We start from the raw sequence: 20490 nt of genomic DNA on the forward strand, positions 1-20490 counted from the left end.
TCTCTCCCATTTTAATGTAAACTTTTTGAGGGCAGGGTACGTTTTTACCTTTGTTTTTATTCCCAGCACTTAACACTGTACTTGACCTGAAAGCAATTAATAAGTACTTGTTTGTTGACTGACATCCTGTCAGGTCATCTACAAGTGGTCATTTGGCCTTCTTTCCTATGTTCCTCCCATCCTGTACCCTGATTTAGGGTTCCTTCTCAGACTCTTCTCATTCTCAACTCTGATAGCTGTGTTTCGTCATGCAAAGTAGGAGGTTGGATCCCAAGTTCTCTGTCTCAGTAGTGTACACCACTACTCACAGGTTTCTCAAGGCTCAGTTTTGTGCTGTAAAATGGGTCACTGCCTTCCTCCCAGTTTCTTTCACCCTTCCCCAGGGTAGGGTTGGGTAGAAGGGTAGATGAGTGCTGATTGGACATCAAGTCCATCACCTAGAAGTAACATCTTTCTTACGCTGCTTCTCTCCTACTCATTTTAAACCTACCCAACTCCTAGAACTAGGTTCTTTCTGAAGTACATCAGGACCAGACTTTCTGGTTCAATGGGAAGCTTGGCCAACCTTAGCTCCATCCCAAGCAACCCTAGGAACGAATAAAATTGTGTCCTGAAGAATGAGGAACAGTTTAAACCACTCATTTATCTTCCCACAGAAGACTCTCATGTCATTTTTTTCTTTTAATTCACACATGCTCTGAAAATACAAACTCATGAGTTCTGCAGTAGAAAGAGGTTAGAATTAAATGTTAGGAAGGAGGAGAGGAGTCACGGAGTATGGGAGTGTGCTAGACTGCCCCAACTTGGTGTGGGACACTGGGCAAAGCACTTCAGTCCTTACAGTGACCCTTCAAGATAGGGAAAACAAGTCAGATGAACTCTTTAAGGATGAAGAAATTGTTTCAGAGAGATTCAGTGACTTGCTCAGAGCTACACAGCTAGTATGTATAGTAAAAAAGATTTAAATTTAGGTCTGTGAAAATGTGATTCCTTTGTAGAAAAGTTTTAATGTGAGGGAAAAGTTACGAAGGAAATTAGAGGAACTATTTAAGCCCCTGAGAGAAATTTTTGGTCCTGGATTTGTTTGTAGAACACATCTTCAGAGATAGTCATGAGATTTATTGGTCTTTAAAGAAAGTAAATTTCAGGGCTTAAAGAGTCTTAATTACATATGCTCAAATTTAGTTTTTTTTTGGAGAGGGTGTGAAAGGCAGTTGGAGTTAAGTGACTTGCCCAGTATCACACAGCTAGTAAGTATCTGAGGTCATATTTGAATTCAAGTCCTCCTGATTCCAGGGTCAGTGCCCTATCCACCACACCAAGCTGTCTTGCTATGTCATAAAAGTAGCACCTTACTACATTGTTTTACTGTCTTATCTTATTATTTTTAAAAGTAGGATCATTTTTAAAACCAATCTCACTTTGTACCCTGAGAAGGTGCTTGTCTATATCAGTAACTTAATTGTTTCAGAAATTGAGTCCTTGTGAACTGTAAGAAGTTTTGTTCAGAATTATATTTATATACTTGTTCCTCTTGCTTCCTCTCCTCTTTTGGGTCTCTTTTGATACAATTTGTTCACATAAAACCCACAGTTGCTCATTAAAATCTATAAGTATATTTCTCACACCATTATGGATTTGGAATGCCTAATTCAAACAGATTTGTTCCACTTGGACTCCAGAGGGCAGAACCAGGAGCAAAGGGTAAAAGTTGCAGAGAGACAGATTTCTGTTTATTTTAAGGGAAAACTTCCTAACAATTAGAATTGTCTCAAAATAGGGTGGACTGCTTTAGGGAAAAGAAGCCGGTCGTCCCTTACTGGATGACCATTTGTCAGGAATGTTGTAGAAGGGATTTTTGTTCAGGTGTAGAATGCTAGGTGATCTCTGAAGTCCTTTCCAGTTCTGAGATTCTCACTAAACTTGTTTCCTATTTTGCAAAATGAGGAACCTGAGATCTCCCTCCCCACTGATTATTTCCAGTGTTCTAGAAGACCTAGTTATAGCAGCTACTTCAGACTCTGTGATAGTATAAGGAGCACTGGATTGAAAATGAGACCTGGGTGTGAGACCCGATTTCCCCTTTTAGGAGCTATGCCACTTGGGACAAATCACTTAGTTTATTTTGTCTTCCATTTACCCCTCCAAAAAGTGGAGAGTCATGACTGGTTTAATAATTGGATCTAAAAATTAGTTTTTAATGAGTAAGTTTCAACTTGGAGGCAGATTCCTGGTGAAGTGTCCCCCAAAGGTATGACCTTGGCCCTGTGTGATTTAATGCCTTTTATTATTTGCTTGAATGAAATAGTGAGTGGCATGTTTTTCACATTTGCCGATGACATGAAGCTGACACTTTGGACAAGAGAATAGAGATCCAGAAAATTTTTGAGAGGTTAGAGCCATGAACCAAATCTAATTAAATGAAATTTAATAGGGGTAAATGTAAGATACTACTCTTGGGTTTAAAAAAAAATCAACTTTATGGGGCAGCTAAGTGGCACAGTGAGTAGAGCACCGGCCCAGGAGTCAGAAGGACCTGAGTTCAAATGTGGCCTCAGACACTTAACATTTACTAGCCATGTGATCTTGGGCAAGTCACTTAACCCCAATTGCCCTACCTTCCCCCCTCCAAAAAGCAAAAAAAAAATCAACTTTATAGAATTGAGACCAGGGGAGGAGTGGAACATGGCTAGAAAATTGTGGGAAAATAAGTCTGAATTTTAGTGCACTAAAAGCATGAGACAAGTCAACAGTATAACGTGGCAGCCAAAAAAAAAAGTAATTTGATTCTATGTTGCATGATTCTAGATTTGGCATAGTGTGCATAGTAAAAGAGATCATAGTCCTGCTGTCCTCTTCTCTAGTAAGACCACTTCTAGAGTGCTATGTCCCATTTTGGATATCACATGTTAATGCAGAAGACTCCAGGATGTTGAAAAGACTAGAGATTAGACTAGACCATGTATGAAATCTTTGAAAGCTCTAAGAATGTTTAGCCCGAAGGAAAAAAAAGACTTGGCAAAGGAAGAAAAAAAAAGACTTGGAAGAGGGATTGGAGAGCATAATAACCATCTTCAAATATTTAAAGGTCTGTCCTGTGGAAGGAGGATTAGAATCCTTCTGTTTCACTGTAGAAGATAGGAGGAGGAGCAATGAGGTGGGGCTTGTAAGAGTTTCAAGGGATGTAGATTTCAGTAAGGAATAAGGAAAAACTTAGAGCAACTCAACTTGTCTCAAAGTAGCCCAGGTGCTTTAAGGGGACGTGTTTTTCTCCTCAAGCAAAGACTGAATGACTTCTGATATATTTTCTGACTTTGAAATTCTGATCATGATTCTGCATGGACCAGTGAGCTAGCAAATAGTCTGGAGCTCCCCGCTAGTAGTGATAAGTCTTTCATTCTCACCTCATTTTGCTTCCCCCATTCTCTCATGTTGCTGTTTCTGCCTAATGGTACCTGCCTCAAAGACTTTGGACTGGCAAAGTCTGAGTTTTTCATGTTCCTCATGTTGTCTGATCAATGACAGCCATATACAGATTCTCAGAGTTTCGAGAAAGGGTGTTCTTTCTACTACAACAGCCCCAGGTGTTCCCTAGCCTTCTGAAGTAGAGATGGCAGGCCTTCCTCAGGTTGGCCAAGTAGGATGTCATTCCTCACACACTGCAGGGATTCTGTAAACCTCTTGGGATATTGAAAAGAGTGCTGTATTTGTCCACAGACCTGGCTCTGTTACTTACTCCTTGTGTGTGATCTGGGACAATCACTTAAACTCTCTGGGCCTTAATAGCCTTTGTAAAATGAATGCATGGAACTAAATCTAGTCAGACATTTTGATAGAATAGTAAGGCACTGGATTTTAAGTTCAGAAGACCTGGGTTCAAATCTCACTTCATATATTTACCAACTATGTGACTCTGAGTAAGTCATTTAATATCCATTTGCCTTGGTGCCTCATCTTTTAAAAATGAGGGTTTTGATCTTGATGGCCTCTGAAATTCCTTCTAGCTCTTTGATCTGTGGTGATCTATGATTCTGATCTTTATGGGTTCTTTCTTACTCAAGATTCTTTGATAATACTATAAATGCAAGCTTGTCCTGGAACTTCTGGGATAGGACTTTACTAGTAACAGAATTTTAAGATTAGCTGGGAGGTAGGACAGGGGGTGGAGGTTTTTGTATCATATTTTCTTCTGTAGGTTCCTGTAGCCTGTTTTATTCTATACTCTGATTGCTGAGTCTTATATCCCCATCCACCACTTGCTCTATACCACATTCCCTCACCCACTTCCTGGGTCTCATATTAACTCCCCTTTTTCTCCTTCATTTTCTCTCTTCCTACTTCTGTAGCCTAGGCTCTCCCTACTGCCCAGGCTTTGTCCACTACACCCTAAAGTCTATGTTTAGCCTTTTTACCCTCACACCTCCCTCTGTCCCAACTTGCTTTAAACTATTTCAGATCTTCATTCCAGTGGGAAAGATATATGTTCTCCCCAAACAGGCCCCCAATACATATTCTGGTAGCTTACAGATAAATATTGGGATTTTTTCCTCCAGCATTTAAACTAAGATAGAACTGTTTTTCCAGCATCATACCTAAGGCAAGGGATATGTCTCCCACTCATGCCATGGAAATCTAGGTGGGGTTATTGTTCTCTCTTCATTGTATGTTTTCCCTAAAAGTGGTTGCTGTTCTTCAGTTGTTTAGTTGTGTCTAACTCTTTGTGATCCCATTTGGAGTTTTCTTGGCAAAGATACTGGAGTAGTTCACCATTTCCTTCTCCAGATCCCAGCTTAAGTTACAGATGTGAAAACTGAGGCAAACAGGGAGAAGTGATTTGCCTGGGGTTACATAGCTAGTAAGTTTCTGAGGCTAGATTTGAACTCATGAAGATGTCTTCCTGACTACAGGCTGGGTCTTCTATATGTTGTTACAGCTAGGCCACTGGGCAGAATACCTGGGCACTCAGGATTTTTCTCTCCAAAGACTTAGTGGAGCACAGTGTCTCCTCGAGGAGAAGGAATTGATCACTGGCTTAGAAAATAGGATGTCTGAGTTGGAAGGGGCCTGGGAGATCATTTGTCCCAATAGCCTCATTTTAGATAAGATAGAAAGAGCCCCCAAGAGGGAAAGAGTCAGATACTTATCTAAGGTCATACAGTGAGCCAATGACAAGAGCCAGGACTAGAACTCCAAGCTTCCAACTGCCAGTCCAGGGATCAGTGACACCTCAAGGCATCTCACTTCTGCCCCTTGGCTGTACCACTGAGTGCCAAACAAACCCTTGTCTCTGGTATCCTGCCCTTATATCTCCACTTCGTCCTGGTAGCATGACAAACAGACCTGAAGGTTGTTGTATACCAGTAGAGCCTTTAACACAGTAACATACAGAATAAGACCCCTAGAATAGATGTCAGTAGACCTGGATTCTCATCCTAGTCCTGTCACCGACTAGTTTTGGGACCTCAGACAAGTCACTGCCTGTTCTTAGGTGCTTCCTCTATAAAATGTGTGTGTTTGGACTAGATGAGAGGCTGTCTGATGTACTGGAAAGAGCCCAGGATTTGGAATTACAAGACCTGAACTTGAATCCCAGCTTTGCTACTTATTACTTGTATGACCTTTGGCAAGCCCTGCTTTGGGGTTTTTATAAGCATCCTAGTTCTCCTCATGCCTTCCATTCTCCTCCTACTACAGATACATATTTTGCCTCCCCCATTGGATTAGGAGGTCCCAGAAGGAGTGTGTGATTGTAGTTGTGTGGTTTGTCCTTCATTCTCAAGAGGACCATGGCATCAGGGAAATGATGACATGACTTGCAATTGCCTTTGATTTGAGTGAGAGAGGGCTGTGCAAGGTCACCAGCCTCACTTTCTCCTCCAGAGCCACGTGGGTCCTGTGGCCAGATATTCATCAGGATGACTGGAGATGGCCCAGGATGCAGTGGAAGACCTTGACCCTTTTGAGCTAAAGTCTTTTCAAGTTCTCACTTTGAGTGAAGCAGCGCCCATTTATTACCCTCTTATTCAGATTTTTAAAAGGAGAGTTGAAATCTCCTTTCATGACTGAGTGTATGAAGGATGATGGATAAAATTGCCCTCTAATCAGTTTAGAGTTCCTGGCTTGAATTCTGTGTCACACGTACAGTTGCCTATCCCGACTTGTTAAGCTGTTTTGATGCTGCTTTAGATAGTTAGATTGCCTTCCCAAGAGCCTAATAACAGTTTCAGACCTTGTAAATTTAATTATACAGAGGTACTAATTAGTATTAGTAAATATCTCGTCTTTGGCCAAGACACAAATATTACTCTATTGTTTTCCTTCCTTTTTATCCACCCCTCCCCCGAAGTATTCTTGGCTAACCCCCAAACAAGTCATTTAGGCAAAGCTAGCCTTCTACTTGAGCTTATATTGGTGTGATGTCAGGAGTACCTGAAAGGACCTCCCTGCTTCTCCTACTACCTAAAGAAATCTAGGCCTGAAACTTACTCTGAAGCCGTAAAACCCTTTAGCTGTGGGGATAAAGCCATTCATTTCCCAATGAGAGAATAATAGGCTTAAGCACAGGTCCTCTTCCTCTGTCCTACTGTCCAGAATAAGGGGGGGGGGGAGGAAGAGATGTCTTCCATCCTCCTCATGTAATGTCTATAATGCCATGTCCAGGTCTAAGAAACACATTTTAGGGGGAAAATTGAGTCCTTCCAGAGGAGGATATCTAGAATGGTGAGAAGAAAAGAGTCCATGTCATTTGAGGATATGCTCAAGGAACTGCTCAGGTGATGTTAAAGACTTCTGTGGGGGTGGAAAGTAAAGATGGGACATCAATATTCAAATTCTTGAAGTCTTGTTGTGTGGAAGAGGGATGTGACTTACTCTCCTTGGCACTAGCATGCAGAAGTTAGAGCAGTGGATAGGTGTGCATAGAAATAGATTGATGCTTTATGTCTAGAAGATCCTCCTCATAATTAAAGATGCCTCAGAGTAGAAGGAATGGCCTTGTGAAGTAGTGAGGAGATAACCCCTATCATTGGAGTCTCTAAGACGAAGCAGAATAACCGTTGTCAAGAATATTGTAAAGAAAGGATTGCTTCAGGTAGGTATTGGACTAGATTACTTCTGAGTTTCCTTCCAGCTCCTGAAATTCTGTGATTCTGAATAACATAGGTACTTATACATGTTGAGTTTTCTGTGACTTAGGGCAGGGTTTGGTGGGAGGGATAGGAGAAAGGGGACAAGCATCCTAGAGCTTAACTGAAAAAAAGATACCTTCCACCGAACTGATTTAGGTACAATCCCAGGAAACCCGATGTACAGGCTTCCAAGGAAGACCAAGCCCTTCACTGCATCACACCTCCTGTGGTCTTTCCTCAGAGCATCCCTCAGCAACTTTCTGGGTAACTCTGAGGCTGGGATAGCCTATAAACACTCTTCTCCAAGCCTCAGATCTCTCCAAGTAGTTTGTAGCTCTCTGCCTATGTATCTGGGCAAGCAGTCTTCCAGAGAGCTGTGCAGATCTTTGACATAGGAGCAGAAGAAAGGCACTGTGTTATAAAGAAAAGAACACTAAATTTGTGATGAGAGGATCTATGTTCAAATCCAAGTATTGTCACTCAGTTTTCCATCTCTGAAATGAAGAGGCTGAACTAGATCATCTAAATTCTCTTCCAACTTTTAACATTGTAAATTGCCAGGTCCCCTATGGTCTCAGAATCCTCTAAACTTATAGAAAGCATATTGATAGCTGAACCACAATTATGAGCTAATTAATAGATGAGAAAGCACTTTAAAATTATGAGGTGGAAGGGATCATTATTGTTAACAAGATAAATACTAATATTTTAAAATAGGAAATCTGCAAAGGTATCCTCCATATAGTCATTCATTTTTTTCAGTTTTATCTCCACAATCTCTCTTGCATCCATCCTCTCCGCTCCCATGGCACACACCCTAGTTCAAGTCATCATTTTGTGCCTGGACTTGGGCAACAACCTTCAAACACTGGTGTTCACACCCACATTCTCTCCATCTGTCCACATGGACAGATACCTGATTTATCATAGGTGTGCACAATTCTGACCATGTTAATTCCCTGCTCAAAAACCTTCGGGTGTTCCTTGGTACCGCCATTGTGAACAGAATAAATCCCAGCAGGCCTGTCCCACTGCTCCTCTTCATGTATTCTTTGCTCCAGCCAAACTTAGCCCTGTAACACCTCTAGTATTTTCTTCCTTATATTTTTTGGTTTTGCCTAATCTGTGCTGTATGGTACAGTAGAGACAGTGCAATGGACTGAAGGCAGAAAACCTGGGTTCCAGTCCCAGCCCTGTCATTTACTACTGGCATTATGACTTTGGATGAATCTCATTCCCTCTCTGAACCTTATCTCTACAATGGAAGTGAATAGTATTTGTGCTGTCCATTTCATGCAGTGATTGTAAAGCACCCATCCATTTTGTTGAAGCCTAGATACCACCATATCCTCCCTGCCATCTGAAACCCTCTCCCTTTGTCGAAGGTGAACCAAAAAAAAAGCACTGACTCTGGAGTGGCAAGGCGAGTTCGAATCCTACTCCTGTAGCTTTACTTTCTAAATGTCTTTGGCAAGGCACGTCTCCTCTGGGGCCTCAGTTTCTCCATCTGTAAAATGAAAGGGTTGGATTCGATGCCTTTGAGTTCTCTCAGGCTCTTGATCTTTGTTCTCATGGCCAGATGCTACCTCTCCCTTGGAGCCTCCCAGCCTTTATCTTTTCTGTCTCCTTCAAATCCAGTGAGGTCTCCTTCTAAACCCCCATAGTGCCTTGTACCTTTCACATCTGTCTTATTGTTATTAATTTGGCTATACTTTAAAGCTTGCAAACTGCTGCTTTATGTCATTTGAGTCATACAAGAACCCCAAGCAGTATTATTGCAAGATCTTATCATTTTCATTTTACAAATGAGGAAACTGAGGCTCAGAGGTTAAATCTCTTGCTATTACTCTCACAGCTTTAAATACCCTAAATCTTACCCCTAGGTAGGATTTGAATTCAGGTCTTTCTGATTCTGAGTCCAGTACTTTACTCATTATGTCACTCCTGCCAAGTGACCTTTATGAGGTCAAGGACTATATATTGTTCATTTTTGTCCCTCCCCCACCCCAGTATTGAGTACAGGGCTGTGTGCCCTCAAAAATGTGTTAAATGAGTCATCTGTAATGTCAGAAATTCCTGCTGTTCTCTACATTGACCAGACTACATCTAGAATATTATATTCAATTCTGGAAAGACATTTTATATAAAACATTGACAAACTGGATAGTGAGCAAGATGGTGAGGAGTAGGCCTTCCCATACAAGAGTTAACTGAAGGAACTGGGTATATTTAAAGGAGTAGGGGGGCACAATAGCTGACATTAGTGTTGGATGTCTGTCATAGGGAAGAGGAATTAGATTTGTTCTGCATGGCCATTAAGCTTAGAGCAATGAGTGGAAGTTGCAGAGAGGCAGATTTGGGTCCAATGTAAAGAAAAACTTTTTTTTTTGCTTTTAACATTTGTATTTTTTATTTTTAAAAATTATTTATAGTTTTCAAGGTTTACTTCCATAAGATTTTGAGTTTCAAATTTTCTCCCCCATCTCTTCCCTCCCCCCACTCCAAGACACCATGTAATTTGATATAGGCTCTACATACACATTCATATTGAACCTATTTAAAGAAAAACTTCTAATGCTCTCCAGGTATGGAATGGGCTTCCTTGGAAGAAAGTTAAGTTCCCTATCAGTGGAGATTTTCAGAGGTTGAAAGATCACTTATCAGGAGATTCTTATTCATTCCTAGATTGGACTAGATACTCTCTGAGGTACCTTCTAGCTCTGAGTTTCTGTGATTCCGAGGATTTTGGATTCTGATTCTCTTTTTCTTTGTAATCTAGGCACTGGCTCTAGCATCCTCTCTGCACTGCAGGACCTGTTCTCCATCCCCTGGCTAAATAAATCTAAGGTTGAGAAGCTGCTTCAGGTCATCTCTGTGCTACAATGGGTCCTTTCCTTCCTTGTCCTGGGTAAGATGGTTATTGTTGCTGTTGGGGGCAGGGTACAGAACCTAGGCTTGGAATGGAATAAATGGTTAGAGATGTGCCCTGACAATCAGAACAAAAAAGGTAAGTGAAAAAATAATATTGAACACACATTTCTATAGCACTTAAAGGTAGATGAAATAATTTCCTCACACTAACCCTGTGAGGTAGTAAGACAAAGTAATTAGCATTCTCCTCATTTTACAAATGAGAAAACTGAGTTTTGGAGCAAGGAAGTCACTTGCCTCAAGGTCACATAGCTAGCAAATGTTGGAATAATTGAAGTGATAGCTGGGAGGCTGGGAAACAATGGGAACCGTGGACTCAGAGAAAACAGCCTTGATAATGTGGTTACTTCAGTACTTCAAGAATCTGTTGGGTCCTCCCCCTTACCCTCCACTAATGCAGAGCCAACCCTTCCATGCCTTCAGAGCCACTGAAGATAGTGAGTTGCCATAGGCAAAAACTTCATGATCATTCATGTTTGATCAACCTTTTCCTAGGCTGGTTACAAAGGTAACAAACATGCAGCCCTTTTGGACCTGTGCTTAAGGATTCAGTAGCTTAGAGGACCTGCTAGAGTTCATAATCATGTAGAATAGGACCTAGGGACACCAGGTTATCCAAGGAGAATTTGAGTGAGAGTGATTACATCAGCAATAATAGTCCCTCTCATGTACCAGCAATATATCATCCATTGCCTCAATTGAGCCCTACTGTTAACAACCCTAGGAGAGAAGCATGCTTTAGGAGTTAGCATACCCTTTATTTATATCTGGAGAAGGGAAGTAAGTTGGCCAGGAGCCAGAAAGGTTAAGACTCAGTCTGAGATTGGGGCTGGGTCTTAGGCCAGGGCCAAGCCTTTCATCCTTAACTTTTATTCATTAACTAAAACTGGATAGGCCAGACCATAATCAGTCCTGTTTTGGAACCTAAAATGTGTCCAGACTGTCTTCTCTTCCCTTCTCTGACCCTGTTTCCAAACTCTTTCCTTTCAGGAGCCTGGAATCAGGTTGGAGACTTTAGTAGGGCAAGCATAGCCTCAGATTATCAGAGCCTTCCTGCTTGGCGGGATTCATAGTTTGCAAGTTAATGATTGATCCTGACCAAACCCAGAGCTGGCAAACCTGCTGGGGCTCCTCACCTGTCACTCCTCCAGGCCAAAGGCTTGGTGGTTGCAGCACACTGAGGGGGTGGGAAGATGAGCATGCCTGGGAAGCTTGGCAGGCAGAGAACCTCGTCATCAAGCTGGAGGCCCCACGCACCAATGATAATTAACCTTTTTGCCAGTTGTCACTCCTCCTGATGGCCCTCTAACCAGACCAGCTGGCTCAGAGGGGCAGTGCCTAGTTTTGTAACCAGGGGCTTGTGTTGAAACCACTTTCATGTTTAACCCTAAATTTATTTCTCATGGCCCTGCTTCAAAATATACCTCTACCCAATTAAGGGCTAAGGGATTGAATCATGAGTGACAGTGGAGTGTAGTAGGAAGGTGGCAGGAGTTGGCATCAAAGGCCAGGGTTCTAGCCTTTTGGTTAGAGATGTGCTCTGGTTCTGACTCTGCTCATTGTATGATCCCTGGGCAAGTCACTCTTCAGTCTTCAATTTTATGCGATCTTAGCCAGTCAGTCAATTAGCATTTATTTTAGGTCCTTCTTGTGTGCCAGGAACTGTGCTAACCACTGTAGGGTATGAAGACAAGCAAAAGCAGTTCTGTCCTCAAGGAGCTCACATTCTAATTCAGGAGAAAATATGTAAATCATTAGGGATGTACAAGATATATACAAGGCAGATGGAATATGGTCTCAGAGGGGCCCAAACTAGGAGCTAAGGGGACCAGAAAAGGCCCCCATGGAAGGTGGGATTTGGATGGAGTGTTGAAACAAGTCAGGGAAACTTCAGAGGAACAAGTGATGAGGGAGAGTGATCGAGGAGTAAAGAATGGCCAGGAAATGGAGTTGTGTGAAACCCCTTCTGACTCCCCTAGCGTTCTTCCTTCTCTGACTATGTATTTATGTCTCTCTTCCCCAGACCCTCAAATGTACGCTGCTTGAAGGAAGCAGCTGTTTTCCATTTTCTTAATACACAGTAGATGTTTAATCAATGTTTGTTTAATTGAAAGCATCTAAGACATGGAGTCAGTAGAATGTAGGTTCAGATATTAGCCTTAACATGTGGTATGGGACCCTCTATATAGATCATCTTACCTTTGTAAGTCTGTTTCTTCATTCATAAGGTAAGGAATAATAATCCTTGCCTTGCATACTTTTGAGATCTTCTCTGAAGAAAGAGCCTTAAAACATAGAATTGTGAAACTATTCAGTCAGAACTGAATGAAAAGGACATCCCCCAAACCTGGCCCTTCAGATGCCCACTTTAGGACTTTCCGTGATAAACACCATTTCCCAAATCAGGCCATTACATTCTGCGATAACTGTGTTTGTCTTTACATTGAACATGCCTCATCTGTAAAATAATATTAAGTTCTATGATAGGATTCAGAACTAAACTGGAATCAGAGTATCTAGTCCAATCCTTTTATTTTACATATGAGGAAACTGAGGCCCAGAGTAGGGAAGGGACTTGTTCCTAGTCATACAATTTAATAAGTACTTACTCCAGATTCTTTCATCAACACCATGCTGGTTCATGTAGCTGTCATGTAATCTTCTTTGAGACAGTATGGTCTAGTAGATGGAGTGCTAGACTTGGAGTTAGGAAAGACCTGAGTTCATATCCTAACTCTGAAACTTACTAACAAATCAATTAAACTTTCAGAGCCTCAATATTCTTATCTGTAAAATAGGGATAATAGTATATATGTATGGAGATGTACAAAAAGTGCTTTGCTTCCTTCAAGGTCTGTGTAAATAGCATCTGGTAGTCCTATTATCTATTCCTAATAGTCACATTTCTGTAAGAGAGGCCTGTAAAAATGCTGTGAAGTATGTGGTGCCAAGTATGACAGCCCCCTCATACATGGGAGGCCATGGCTACAGAGCTAGTCACTGTTGTAGCTGAGTGTCCAACACAGGCCTCCCCTGTCTCCACACCCAGTCTTTCTTCCATTACTCTGTGCTCTTCTTTCTGAGGTAATTTTTGCTGGCATTCTCCTCAAACACTTTGTTTCGTAGTCCAGATCTGTAGGCCCCATGATGACAAGGACTTTGTCTTATCTAAATGTTACATCTCTCCCACTGCCTGCCCATTTTGTGCGTATAATAAATGCTTAATAATGTTTGTTAAATGTACATTCTAGATATATGTTTAGACTACCAGGTTTCAGTGATTCCTGTGATGTCAAATTTACCACCTTGTATTATGACCCCTTATTTATATTGCCTATTACCAATTTCTACTCGTCCTGTTTTATCCCAGCACATTTGTACAGGCCATTTCACATACCTGGAATGTATTCCCGCCGTATTTCATACCTGTTGTCTGTTGAAATCTCTCTTCAAGGACAGACTCACAAAATTACAGCCTTTTAAAGCTGGTCATTATTGATTATATAGCCCAACCCCAAAGGAATCCTTATGATAACATACCTGATGGGTAACCATCTTCTTGTGAGACAGTACCCCCTAAGGCTGCCCATTGTATTTCTGGACTGTGAAATGTTGTTGCTTTTCTTGCTCTCCTTTCCCCTGCTGTCTGCCCTCACTTTACCCTCTAGACAGCTTCTACCTTGTGTTTCCTTAGGGCCCAGCAAAGCAAGTCTAATCCCTTCTCCCCTCCTCAGGTACAAGCTGGCATGTGACCATGACCATGTCTTCTTTTTAGGCTAATTGTCCCCACTTTCTTCAAATGATCCCTATATGATGCATATTCACGAACCTTCCCAGTCCTGGTTGCCTTCATCTGTACACTCTTCAACTTAGCAATGTCCTTAAGTGTTGATGTCCTAAACTGACTACAGTTGTCCAGAGAAAATCTGTCTAGGGCAGAGTATTGAGGAGCTGTTTTACTACCTTCTCCTTTAAAAAAAAATATTGATTTTAAACTTACAAAACTAGAAAAGAAGAAAAACTTTCCATTTACACAGCAGAACATAGGAGAGGATTCAATATAAAACAATGGATTTGCATTTCAAGAAAACCTATGTAATAAGTACTGCAAATTTTTTTCAAAGATACCTACCTTTTCTGTGCTTGCTTCTAGGTTTTTTTTTGTTCTCTGCTGTGCACTTTTTATTTTATCCCCTTCCTGCCCCAGAAAAGGCTACAATTAAGCAAAAAGATGTGTATGTGTATATATATATATATATATATATATATATACATATATATATATATATACACACACACAATGTATATACACATATGTATATATGCATGTATATATTTATAAACACACACACACACACACACACACATATATATATATATAAGATCATACCATGCATATTTCTATTTGTTCTTTCTCTGGAGGTGTGGATAGCATCTTCCTCCATAGGTCCTAGTCTTTCCATGTTTTTCCAAATAAACTAGCTCATCATTTCTTATATCACAGCAGTATAATATCACAATCATATATGCACACAGCTTGTTTAGTCATTCCCCAGCTGAAAGGTATGTATCATTTTAGCCAATTTGATAGGTGCAAGATATCTTAAAGTTGTTTTTTTAATTTGTATTTCTCTAATCAATAATGATTTAGAGCATTTTTTCATAAGATTATATATAGTTCTGATTTTTATTGAAAAACTGACTGTTCATATCTCTTGACCATTTATCAATTGGGCAATGACTCGTATTCTTGTAAATTTGACATACCCCCTTCTCCCAGAAGCTGTGCTTCTCTTATTATAGCTCAGGATTGCATTAGCTTGTTTGCTTCCAAGTCATACTGCTGACTAATTCATCATACAGTTAACTAAAACGTGGCACAGTGGATAGAATGCTGGGCCTGGAGCAAGGAAGACCTGAGTTAAAATCTAGCCTCAGATACTTGCTAGCTATGTGACCCTGGGCAAGTCACTTAACCTCTGGTTGCTTTGGTTTCTTTAAGTGCAAAATGGGAATAACAACAGCACCTATTTCATGGGGTTCTTGTAAGAATCAAATGAGATATTTGTAAGGCACAGTGCCTGGAACATAGTAGGCACTTAATAATTGCTCATTCCCATCTATTCTCTAAAAATCCCAGTTTGTTTTTTTCAGACAAACTGCTATCATGCTTCCCCTATTCTGTACTTGTGTAAGATGTTACTCTTATCCTTATTCAGTTTCATCTCAGTAAATTCAGCCCAGTGCTCTTCCCTGGCAGGATCTTTTGGGATCTTGATTTTTGTCATTCAGAATATTAACTGTCTCCTCCAGCTTAGTGTTAACTGCATGTCTGATGAGCATTGTAGCTATGCCTTTATATGTCACTATTGAAAGTTTTAAACAGCGTGGGGCCAAGCACAAATCCGAGGTGCTTTTCCTTGGAGACCTCCTTCAAAGCTGACATTGAATCATTAATGACTATTCTTTCAATTCAATTATTTAACTGTTCTAAATCTTGCTAATTTTGTATTATCTACTAATCTGTATTCCTTCGTGTTTTCCACAAGAATAGCATGTGATGCTTTATATCAGATGCTTTGCTAAAATGTAGTTAAACTCTGTAATATTTCTTTGATCTACCAATTTAGTCCCCCTAATCTCCAATTAAACCATACTGGGTATATGTGATTATTGCTTCTTTTACTAGATGATCATTACCCATTTCTTTAATCCAATTTTTCCAAGAATCAAAGTCAAGTTTGCTGGCCTATAGTTTATGGACTTTTTCCCCCTCTCTATTTGAAAAGTAGAATATTTGTCTTTCTTCAGTTACAAAGTAACTGTCCATGGTCTTCTACATACCGTGTTTCCCCGATAATAAGACACTGTCTTATTATTTTTTTTGGAAAGAAAAACACCAGAGGGCTTATTTTCAGGGGAGGGCTTATATTGCCCTGCCTCAGCTCTCCTCCGCGGCACTGCTCTCAATGGCGCCAGCAAGCAAATCACTGGGGAAGAACAGGATGACGCACTCACTGCTGCAGCTCTGATTGGATGCAGCTCGGAGTGCGGCGTGTGTTTCACCGGGGGGGGGGGTGACGGTGCATACAGAGGGTACTGTAATGTAGCGTGTAGCGCAGGGGATCACCTTCACTACAGTAGCAATCTCAATAGGGCTTATTTTCGGGGGAGGGCTTATTTTAGAGGAATCTTACACAGTAAGGGGAGGGCTTATTTTTGGGATAGGTCTTATTATCGGGGAAACACGGTATTACTTTCAGTAACTTAGACAAGGCAGCTGATATTTATTAAGATAAAGTGCTTACTATGTACTAAGCGCTTTGTTAAGCACTGGGGATATGTATATATGTGTGTGTGTGTTTGTGTGTATATATATATGTATGTATGTAAAGATTTTATAGACACATGAGCAAATAGAAATATAGTCTCTGCCCTCAATGAACTTGTAAGGAAGACAACACTTAAAAGCCTAGCCCCCTCCCCAAAATGGAACCATGGAGAGGAACGTAACCAATGGGAGGAAGCTAGCGTGGCAGTTAGATGTTCTGAGTTGAAGAGGTTTTAAGCATTGAGGGAGCTTCCAGGGTGAGACTGTAGCTAAAACTTGGTGTTAGTCAGAAATATAGGTGGGAAGATATCTAAGATATATTGCTCATCTTACCAGAGGATGTAATTCATCTTGGCCAGGTGACCTGAATTCACAAGAGCAAGTAGATATTATGAACCTTCTTCCTTACTTTGAGTATGAAGTCTTTGTTAGCTATTTTTTCTATCACTTCTAGTGCCAAGGTCACAGCTGGTAGACAACAGAGGGGAAAAAATAGGTAATAGCTCTGCCTTCTGTCAATTACTGGTTATCATCCTGTCCATCTCAAGTAGATGTCTCATCATTTTTGTGATCCTCTACTTTCCTCCCAATATTTAAAATTTATCTTTAAAAATCCTTTTTTTTTAATCTTCATTTTCTTCTCTAGCTTCAGCTTACTCTCAATTTTAGCACTGCTGGTGCTATTAACCTGCTTTAGATTCCATCTTCTGTACATGGCATTTAAACAACTGAATTGGTGAGTTTTATATCAGTCCCTGAAGACAACTCCCCATTTTCTTTTTCATTCCCACTTCCTTTGTGTTTTCAGAATTACATTGTTGAGAGTCCTATCCTCACTGTCTCTCCCTATAGAACTGTGTAGTTCATTAGATCCTGCCTCTCTTTCTCCTAAACTCTTTCAAATGTGCTTTCCCCAAATCTAAGGTACATGTTTGTCCAACTATATCCAATTTCCTCTTCTTTTCTCAAATTTACCTTTAGGGAAATGGTCACTTTCCTTGAAAGGTGCCCATCATTTCTACCCCCACATTTCTTCCCTGTTAGTGAAATCAGATACCAAGTAGAATTTCCTCTTGTCAGTTTGAGCTATCACTAAGACAAATCAAGAAGTTATATAAGTTACTCTGCTTTTGGTATCGAAAGAGAGAGAGAGAGAGAGCACACTCCAACAGATGTCTGCATGTGGTCTTAGTTGTGAGACATGAAACATTCCAGTCTTTAGAGAAGTGAATATGGATATCCCACAGAGGGCAATGGATAGGCACATGGTGCCCATGAGCAGGCTACAACATAGCTCCAGTGAAGAACTTTGTAGAGTTACAACAATAAAAGGTGGCATGAGGGAACTATACAAGAAGATCTGGACATGTGGCAAGGGATGACACATAGCCCAGATGCCCCCATTGGTGCACTCACAGTGTCAGGAGAAATTAAGAAGGGCTTCTAGTACATTGAGTAAGACCCCCTGTAGAAAACTTATGGGAGGACATGGACAAGAGATGAGCAGGACTGGGTGGGCTTTGCTATCTCTGTGAATTGAGTATGCCTTTTCCCTTCTCTGGGTTTTGGTTTCCTTTTGTAAACGAGGGCATTGGATTTTGAGTCTTTAAGATCCCACTGATTCTTTGTTCTTTCCCCCCACAGGAATTACATGCAGCATCATCTTCATGTACACATTCTGCACAGACTGTTGGCTGATTTCAGTACTGTATTTCACATGGCTGGTTTTTGACTGGAACACCCCAAAGAAAGGTACTTAGTCACTAGTCTTGCTATTTGCTAGAGGATCTGCCTTTCCCCTTCTGAATCTCACATACAGGGAGAGTCATTTCCCACAGATTCAGAGTAGGAAGGGACTTCAGAGATTGTCTGGTCGACCCTGTACCTGAGCAGGAGTCCCCTCAAAAGATCCCTGACAAGTGTCTGAACACCTCTCATGATGGATGGCTCACTACTTCTTAAGACACCCCATTTCACTTTTGGACAGCTGGAATCAGGAATATTTTTTTCTTTATTTTAAGCTGAAACCTTTCTACAGCTTCCCCTATTTCCAGTTGTGCTTCAAATCATTCATCATCCCAAGCGTCTCCAAGTCTTTTCTTCTTCAAAAGGCTAAACACCCTCAGTTGTTCACCCAGTCCTCCTATTGCCCAGACTCCAGTCTTCTCACTCTGCTGTTTGTGGTTGTCCTTCCTGAGATGTGGTGCCCAGGTCAGAACCTAGAACTAATTGGTGAAATATCTCTAGGGTCTCTTTTACCTTGCCTGTGTCCTATAATCTATCCTCTGTGCCTCCACTCAGCTTCATAACATGGGTTATCCTCTTCTTCCTAAAGGTGGCAGGAGATCAAAATGGGTGAGAAATTGGGCTGTGTGGAGGTATTTCCGAGACTATTTTCCCATCCAGGTAAGTGTCTTTAAATGCAGTAAACATTTACTTTTCCTGTCCTGGTATCCCTGAGTAATGGGGACCACCCTAATGGGGCACTCTTTGGGGCCTTAGTGTTCACTGAGGTCTCTTATCTACAAGGCAGGGGAGAGACATGATCCTTTTCCTTGTGGAGTTCACAGTCTAGCAGTGGATACTCCTAGTAACAGCATATATACCAAGTGCCTAAGAGGCTCTGAGATGTCTGTTGGGGAGGGAGGCAGGATCACACCTGAATAGAGGGGATTAAAGAACTCTTCCTAAGAAATGCTTCCGTGAGTTTGACTTTAAAGAGTGGGAGAGAATTCAGTAGGTGATGAAATTAGTGAGGGAGGCCATTCTGGCATGACAGCAAGCTGATAAGAGAAGGCCTAGGGGTAGTACAGTTCAGACATTCTGTGGAATGGAAAGAACATTGGATTTGGAGTCAGAAGACCTCAGTTTTTGAGGAAGTGTTGTTATATGTGACTTTCCATGACGCACTTCCTCTCCCTTAGCCTCAGTTTCCCCCCTTTTCCCCTACAGAATGAAGAGGTTGAGTTAGACAGTATTTAAAGTCCCTCACAGCCATAAGGCCAAACTAAGGATTGAGAATAACCTAGCCTGCCCTTGAATACTCAGCAAAGAAATTCAGTTAAGTGTTGGGTGAGGTTGTGGGGAGTGGCAAATGAACTTCCTGGCTCTGAGATTCCCAAATGCAGTTCTCTTAAGACAAGTTATAGAACAGGTGCTAACTTGCCTTTGTACAGGGTGTACCTTGAGGGAGAGTTCCTTATACCAATGAAATCACAGATCCAATGGGAAAAAAAAATCCATGTTAGCCATGAGAGACCATGAAGATACTGCATAGAGAACGGAAGTGGGACAGTTGAAGTATTGGTTTCAGATTCAAGAAGACCTGGGTTCAGGTCCTGTCTCATGACTGTGTGACATGGGCCAAGGCTTTACCTACAATGCCATGTTCCACTCTCTAAGAATAGAAGAGGACTATTGGATTGGGAGATGACCCTAGAATTAGAAAGATCTGGCTTCAAAGCCCACATCAGACACTCGGATAAGTAGAGCACTAAGCTAAGTGTTAGGAACAAAATGCAACAAGCAGCATGGTCCCTGCCCTCAAGGAATATTCTAGTTGAGGAAGCCTGAATATAAGGGGCATCCTCAGGGAGAGTGGAGATAGACAAGGAGGCATGTGGGCAGTCCTGGTTCCAGGCAGGACAAGAGGAAAGCTCAGTTCTCAGTAGCCAGTGTCACAAGCACAAACACTGTTGCTTCCTTTTCAGTACTCCTTTCTGTTGGGGAAGGCCAAGAATCCTTGGAATGCAGAACATACCAGTTCCCAGAGTGAGACATAAAGTTGGTGTTCCCCCTTCCTACCCCCATAGTGTTCCTCACTGGGGATCACGTCACTGTGGGTGAGGTATTCTTTCAGGCAGTGTTGAGCACCTTGTCCTTGAAGACACAGATCCCGTGGCCATTAGGATGAATCTGGGCTTCCAGCCTTCCCCTGGCAATGCTGGCCATGGTTTCCCTCACTCATGGCTAGAGCCATGTAGTAGTGGGTATCAGGAAGGAGCAAAGGAACACAAAGGATCCCTTAGGTAGGATATAGTTTTCTGCTGGGCTCCTGTAGAGACTTAGAGCTGCCTTTCCTTAATGTGCTTGGCCCCCTGC

The 20490-nt window shown here is 41.4% G+C and overlaps 1 protein-coding gene across 2 annotated transcripts in view; it reads left to right on the forward strand.

Annotated features, from left to right (window-relative positions):
* Positions 1-20490, forward strand: part of DGAT2 (diacylglycerol O-acyltransferase 2) — a 54598-nt gene that overhangs the window by 19671 nt on the left and 14437 nt on the right. The window contains exons 1-4 of one of the 2 annotated variants that reach the window (XM_069070874.1): positions 9907-10035; positions 17036-17125; positions 18034-18141; positions 18725-18795. In XM_069070874.1, coding sequence (XP_068926975.1) covers positions 18057-18141; positions 18725-18795 — 156 coding nt within the window. In that variant the 5' untranslated portion in view covers positions 9907-10035; positions 17036-17125; positions 18034-18056. Of the gene's footprint in view, positions 1-9906; positions 10036-17035; positions 17126-18033; positions 18142-18724; positions 18796-20490 lie in introns of those variants that run through there. The other variant, XM_069070873.1, reaches the window with a different exon arrangement.

The sequence above is a fragment of the Petaurus breviceps genome, unplaced genomic scaffold, assembly GCF_028583685.1.
Source record: "Petaurus breviceps papuanus isolate PSGF00001 unplaced genomic scaffold, PetGlider_PUasm1.0 90823, whole genome shotgun sequence".
NCBI lineage: Eukaryota > Metazoa > Chordata > Mammalia > Diprotodontia > Petauridae > Petaurus > Petaurus breviceps.